The 7,128-nt window shown below is 37.3% G+C and overlaps 1 protein-coding gene across 1 annotated transcript in view; it reads right to left on the reverse strand.

The window, feature by feature from the left end:
- Positions 1-1,587: 1,587 nt before the first annotated feature.
- YAE1D1 (Yae1 domain containing 1) overlaps positions 1,588-7,128 on the reverse strand; it is a 5,935-nt gene continuing 394 nt past the window's right edge. The window contains exons 2-3 of the mRNA XM_006773722.2: positions 5,955-6,076; positions 1,588-4,161 (exon numbers count right to left, since the gene is read on the reverse strand). Of these exons, the coding sequence (XP_006773785.1) occupies positions 3,732-4,161; positions 5,955-6,076 (552 nt within the window). The 3' untranslated portion in view covers positions 1,588-3,731. The remainder of the gene's footprint in view (positions 4,162-5,954; positions 6,077-7,128) is intronic.

Below are 7,128 nucleotides of genomic sequence, written 5' to 3' on the forward strand. Positions count from 1 at the left end.
AACAAAAACAATAAATAGGTGTGAGGGATTTTATGGGGAATCTGTAAAATTTTCTACAACTCATTTATATTGATATTGCTTTACTTGGTAAAGTTACTAAAAGTCCTTAATTTGTACACTATTATATATATTTAAATATTATATATATATATAGAGAGAGAGAGAGAGAGAGAGAGAGAGGAGATTGATTTTTAGTATAGGTACAGTCCTGCCTAACAAAGATGCTTCAAGCCTGTGAAATTATAATTTTATATCACTTCTGATTAGAGGCTGTATGCTTTGGATTCTAGGTGTTTATTTTTAGGTCTCAGGGGTTTGGAGAGAATAAAATGTGCTTTTTTTCTTGTGAATGGGTTTCCTTATGATTGGTTACTTTGATTTAGAAAAATTATCAGCCTAGAATTAAAAAATGGAGGGTACTCTAATTTCTTGCGTTTTTGGACATACCTCAGAAAACTATCCTCACCCACCCAACCTGACAAATGACTGGCACAGCTTTAGGGATAATCATTGGCTTTTTGTCCTTGTGACCATGAAATCGCACCATAGAGCACATTACAAATCAGGAAGCACCAGCACCACCCAGTGGCCTTGAATGAATTTAGCAGCTCCTTGGAAATATGACTCTGAAGTCCAGTGCCTCTCTGAATGGTGTATTACATAGGCATGCCTGAGAGCACCAGGATTTAACTTTTGCAGAATTGAATCCATTATCGGTAGTTCTGATCTTACTTTGTTATCCTACTTTCTGGAAAGATCAGACAATTTATAGGACAAGAAAATGGAGTTTGGTGTATGTTAATGACTTTTGGCTCTTTTTGGCAATGAGTATATTTATAAGTAGTGAGCTAATGTCTGTTTTTGAAAGTTAAATAGGAGTTTATGAGAGCTAAGAAGCATCACAAAATGAGTGACACAAATTATCCTCTCCACCAAGAGTATGGAAAGTCTAAGGCCTCCAAGGAGAATTTATTTTCTGTAAAGGCTCAAGACACCTTTCTATACCACTTTCTAGATGACAAAGATTCTCTCCAATAGGGAATGGTATTTCTTTTTCTAGATGGATAGCAAACAAACTTCTGGTAATTTATTTGTTCTTTGTAGCTGCTGATTAATATACACATTATAAACAATACTTGCTGCTGGGTTAGATTTGAAAAGTGCACAAAAGTAGAAATTAACAGCAAGGGGGAAATATAGCTTAGTCCCTCTATTATACACAATGACTGCTAATGTTATTATTTTGTGTGCCTCTATCCTGAGCAAACTGTGGAGCTAGATTTGCCTTGCTTTAAATCTCAACTGGACCATTTGGTGGCTGTGAAATGGACAAGTTACCCAATCTTCTCAGTGTCCCGGTTGCCTCATCTCTAGGTGGGGATACGTAATAGTTATGCCGATAGGGTTATGAGGATTAAACAAATATAAGTTTTCAGAATAGTGCCTGCATATCGTTAACACCATGTGTTAGCTATTACTTTTCCATTCCTCTATTTCTTCCAACTCCTTCTTACAGTTATTAGATACTATGCACCAGGCATCCTGATAGAAACTAATATTTTTGGGTGTTCTTCCAGGGTTTTTTTGCAGTTTCCTTCTGTCCTTTATTATGTGAAACTGTACTTGTTATTTTGTATCTTTAAATATTATATTTTAATGTTATTTATTCATTAGTGCAATTCTTTTAGTGATTGGTAAATATGATCACCTGTTACAATTTAGCCTGGTATAAGATAACACAATTTGTAGATATTGACTTTTATTAACATGCAAAATGAAAAGAAACAAAAAAAGGCAAAAAAAGTGGTTTGCTTTTTAAAATAAAAAATATAACATGATGTATTTTGGAATCTAAATTTCTGATTTTCATTGGTAGATGCATTTAAATATTTTTTATCTCACCAAATACCACCTATGCATCTATGTACAGGGTATGGTGCTAAGTACTGGTGATGTAACAATCAATAAGGCACTTTCTTGAAAAAAAAAAATGAAGTCTGAGATTCTCAAAACAACGCAGAGGGAACACTGGGAAGAGCAACTAACTGAAGAAGTTGAAATTTGAGCTGTAATTGGAGGATCAATAGGACTTTTCTGGTAAGGAGGGATATGGGAAAGTATTCTGGGCAGAAGTCAGGAATGAGTAATATTGCAAGTTGGGAATTGTCCATAAAATACTACAGCATCATCCATAAAAAAGTGTGGAGTGTTCGGGGAGCAGGAGGCAGGATGAGAGATCAGGATGACAATGTTTCTTGGGCCCAGAAAAATTCAAGTGTATCACTGGAACAGTAGAAATACGTAGTAATAATAAGAAAAAGAGCTGCTGTAGAAGGAAGGATTATAAAAGTAGAGATGGTTCATGTCCAGTGATGGAGACATGTGACAGGACTTTAAACAAGTCAGGGGCAGTTGTGTGACTTTGGCCATCAGTGACCTTAGCCAAAAGCAGTTTGAAGCTGAGGAATATGAATGGGAAGAAAACAAGCTGAGACAGCGACAAGACTCCTCTGCCAGTATTCTGGGCAGAACAGCCAGGAATGAGGAAGAGGAGAAAGACTGCTGGGGAAAGGCGGTAGAGAGCCAACTACGATTGTGAAGTATCTGCATGACGGAGCTTGGAGAATTTCTGCAGAGCAAGAAGTCTGACTGGTGGTTTATTAATATAGCATATGATATTTACTTCATCCACTGGTCTGAAATTAAGAATAAGACTTAGAATTAAGTTAGACTCTATTCCTATATATATATTAATATATCTTCAGTCTCAGACTGGAACACAAACCTTTAATTTTAGTTTGAAGATGGGCGAGGACCACAACTTGGGATTTGGTTCAAAGCTTTCATTTTGGTTTACCACAAAGCAGTTAGCAAGCTGGGTTAGGATATAAATGAAATAAGGATGCAGGTAGGGGAATTTAGTTGCCCAGTTCCTATCAACCACAAAAAATGTTGGTGGCCTTAGCACCAACATCGAATACCTGCTAAGATTCCATAGCAGTAATGGCATATTTCAGAGCCAAGTGGTCAAATGGCACATGGAGCCAAGAGCATGACAGAGTTGTCCTTTTTGATACTCTATATCTTTTAAATTGCCCTCAATAGAGAAAATGCTGCAAAGAATCATTGATTTTAAAAAGGGTAGAAAGTAAGTTATTTTGTCTATTTTTCAGGGAATTGTATGTTACTTTTAATTAACACTAAACTAAGATCAATTTTAGTATTTATAGCATGTTTTTAATCATCAGTATAAACACATCTTCAGTTTTTTATTCTTATGGCCTCTTATTTTCAATATATTATCTACAAATCTCTGTGTGTTTATCTATTTACGATGTTAGCCATTATATTTGGTAACCTTGGTCTGACTAGCTGGAAATGAGGTCCTAACTAACTGATGGTGATAGAGCAGAAAGTAGGGTTAGGCCCTTACAAAATGTTTGATGCACTTTTGCTAGTGAGTCTGAAAATGGTTTTGATCAGAAATCTGGAAATGACGATAACTGGAATTTCTGAGCATATCATAAACTTCGTAAAAATTACCAGTGACAGAGAAAAAAGGCTTATATTATATTTAATAGTGTTAATTCTGAAGATGTCTCAAACTTCCACAAAGGCTAGTGAAGTGTTCAATGTAGAAACCGGTACAAATTTTGGTAAACTTGTTAAGAAACAAAATGCTCCAAGGAATGTTCTGAACATTATTTTCACCAGAAAAGTGAAGATAATTTTCATAGTTGTTTGAGGTGCTGTAATATGTCTACTGATACTCCCAGCTGTTTTACCAAATTAGCTGTCTGTTCTAAAATCCAAGTGAGGCTTGGGTTTTCAGAAGGTGTTTGCTCCTGTGTTCCACAACATTCTAAAGATGAACAATCTACCCCACTAAGACTATTGCTACAGATTTTGTTAAACTCAGCATTATTTTCACAGAGTCTTTCATCTTCAGCTTCATAAATCTTTTTCTCAGCTGGAGATACATGACAAAGGTCCATATCCTGAATGGAGTCCAATAAATCTACCACATGTGGCTGTGGGGTGATTGATTTCAGATGTTTGAGCACATACTCTTCACAATGGCCAACTGCATCCAGAAGGTTATTTATTTTACTGATCAAAGCCGAACTGTTATCATGAAGGTGACACCAGGAGAGCAAAGCACTGAATGAAAATATAAACAAGAGTTTAATAGGGAAAAAATTAAACAATCATAGGCTTTTTGAACTTGCTATGCTACCTGTTTCTTTTCTAGATAACACCATGCAAAGCGAATTAATAACAATAATGCAAGTCAAAATAAAGTAATAATGGCAAAATAGGATTAAAAAATATATATCTTTCAACAGGAATTAAACAATTGGGCTTAACCATATAAACTGTTTCTATATCATAACCCCTCCTTCACAGATCTACACCTGCTGTTCCTCATTTTAAGATTTCCCCCTTATGACTGTGTAGCTTCCGTTGAAGAGGGATACAATGAGAGAATGAGAGAGAGAGAGAGAGAGACCAGAAAAATTAGTTTTTCCTTTAAAGACATCAAACAGCTTCTAAACTAGTGATTCTCAATCTTGGATGTACATTAGAATCAGGTGGGGAGCTCTTGAAACTATCAAGATCTAGGTCATATCCCAGACCAATTAAACCAGAATCTCTAGGCTAGTGGTATTATTTTTTAAAGCTGCCCAGCTGATATCAAGGTGCAGCCAAGGTTGAAAACCATTGTTCTAATCATATACAGCAGTTGCTTGCCATCAAAACTGAAGATTAGGAAAATAAGTTTTTAGGCCACTTCCCTTTCCCAACTTTGTTATAAGCAGACACTGTTTGCTGAGCTAACAATTTTCTTGAAGAAGGTAAAAATCATTCTATTCCTAATATATATTTTTCTTACTTTTCTAGTATAGATAGTACTTTTTTTTGATAGTTCAGATTGTTCAGATAATCATGACATAAAAAGATTGTGAAAAGTAATGATGTTTTAAAATGGAATCAATTGATGAAAAAGACTTAGCAATAAGCTAAGCTTATAAAGGATTTAACCTGATGTAAAGATAAAGATGATACTACTACTTTCCTATGGTAGTAGACTACGTATTCTGATTCTTACCATTGAATTTTCTAAAACCTTAAACAATACATTTTTTGTTGTTTTGATAACTTATTTTCTACCCTTTAAAAAATCAATGATTCTTTGCAGCATTTTCTCTATTGAGGGCAATTTAAAAGATATAGAGCAGAGGTCCTCAAACTTTTTAAACAGGGGGCCAGTTCACTGTCCCTCAGACAGTCCACACATGCGCACTGCGGGCTGGGACGAGTCGGCTGCTAAGCAGGACAGGCAGTGGCGGCAAAAACACGCGGCGGGCCAGATAAATGTTTTCGGCGGGCCGCAGTTTGAGGACCCCTGATACAGAGTATCAAAAAGGACAACTATGTCATGCTCTTAGCTCCACGTGCCATTTGACCACTGGCTCTAAAATATGGCATTACTGCTATGGGATCTTGGCAGGTATTCGATGTTCAGGATTAAAGTAAATGGGATAATTTTTCTCTCTATTACCAGCTATAATTTTCATCATGTACTTCTAGTATAGACTTCTGTCATACTGTGCTCTGCCACATGTGCAAGACTAAAAGCTTTATTCAAAACCTCAAGATCCTTTAAATGACATCGAGATATAGACTGGTGATAGTTCAGGTAGTAAAAAAATACACACCGTCTATCTTTTCTTTGCTATAAAAGACACCTGGCTCACATCTTAAAGTGGATGAACTGATAATCTTGACTTTTTGAAGGCAATACTATTCTAATGCTTTGCAGCCCTCTTGTGGATTTAATACCAGGAAAAGCACTTTTGTTTAAACACTTTGGTTTTCACATACTACTTTTATAAAAATCTCCCAGTAGTTCTGAGGTTAAAATGACTTCAGATTTAAGTTTTAAAAATTACCTCAGTGTTCCTCTGAGTTGTCCATAGTTTATAATGACTTCTGCACCTTCTTTATAACCTTGATTGAAGCCTTGTTGAAGGGCAACTGCTTTGCCAGCCTGTAGTCCATCTCTATAGCCTTCCTAAAAATAAGTAATGAAGAACTGCAGCTGTAACGAACATCAAGTGAACCACTGTAGGTGTTTCTAGAAAGTCATGGAATCAATTTAGAAAATCAATGAAAACAAGCCTTTCCTGTATTATTTAACATCATGGTTCTAAAACATATGGCGTAGCTACACAAAGTAGACTAGACTATACTTCTCATATAAATATATTATTGGTCTATCCCATTAACATCCTGTGTTAGCAGCGGCTTCACAGAAAGGGTACATGGAGAGTTTCATGCCTGGCCCCTTTGCCAATGATTGGCTTGGCATGGTAGGTGAGGAAGCAAGGCAGTAAGTAGGGTTATCAAAGGCCTTGGATAATTAGCTGAAGGAGGGAACGAGGAAACTGGTTTAGCAAAAGGAAAATAAAAAATCCAGCTTTAGAAATTCTGCTTGATATCTACATTCAATTAAACTGCAAATCCACGGCGGGCAGGGCCTTAGGTCCTGCATCTCCCCGCGCGCAAAGGATGCTCAAAAGATGCCCGGCCTCACCTACGGCGTTTCTGAAATCGACAACACGTCGTTGGGCTCAGCCATTATTTGACTGAAACATTAAACAAAAGCAGGCTCAGGGCAGTTTAATGGTTGGCAATGGTAGTGAGTGCAAGTGGACCTCGCCATTTGGTGCCAGGGCTCCACCTGGCAACGGGGGGTGTGGTAAGAAGCTTCATCTCATGAAAAGTTAAACAAATCAGAGACGGGCAAATCGCACCTAACAAATAAAAACCCCCAACGTTAATGCTTTCTCACCCGGTCACCAGTATTCCAGTCAGCCTCCCCGTATAGCCCTCTGACTGCAACCTTACACCCACTGTTTCCACCTACGTACCCGGGTTAACATCACCCCGAACCGTGGGCTCCTCACCCATTCAAGCAGCCCTGCGACCTGCACCAGTCCTCTGACAGCCACAACCAGCATCGTCATGTAAATATCTGATAGGCAGGATGGTCTTAAGACCATCCTGCCTATCAGATATTTACATGACGATTCATAACAGTAGCAACATGACAGTGATGAAGTA

This window comes from Myotis davidii, unplaced genomic scaffold (assembly GCF_000327345.1).
Source record: "Myotis davidii unplaced genomic scaffold, ASM32734v1 scaffold2027, whole genome shotgun sequence".
NCBI lineage: Eukaryota > Metazoa > Chordata > Mammalia > Chiroptera > Vespertilionidae > Myotis > Myotis davidii.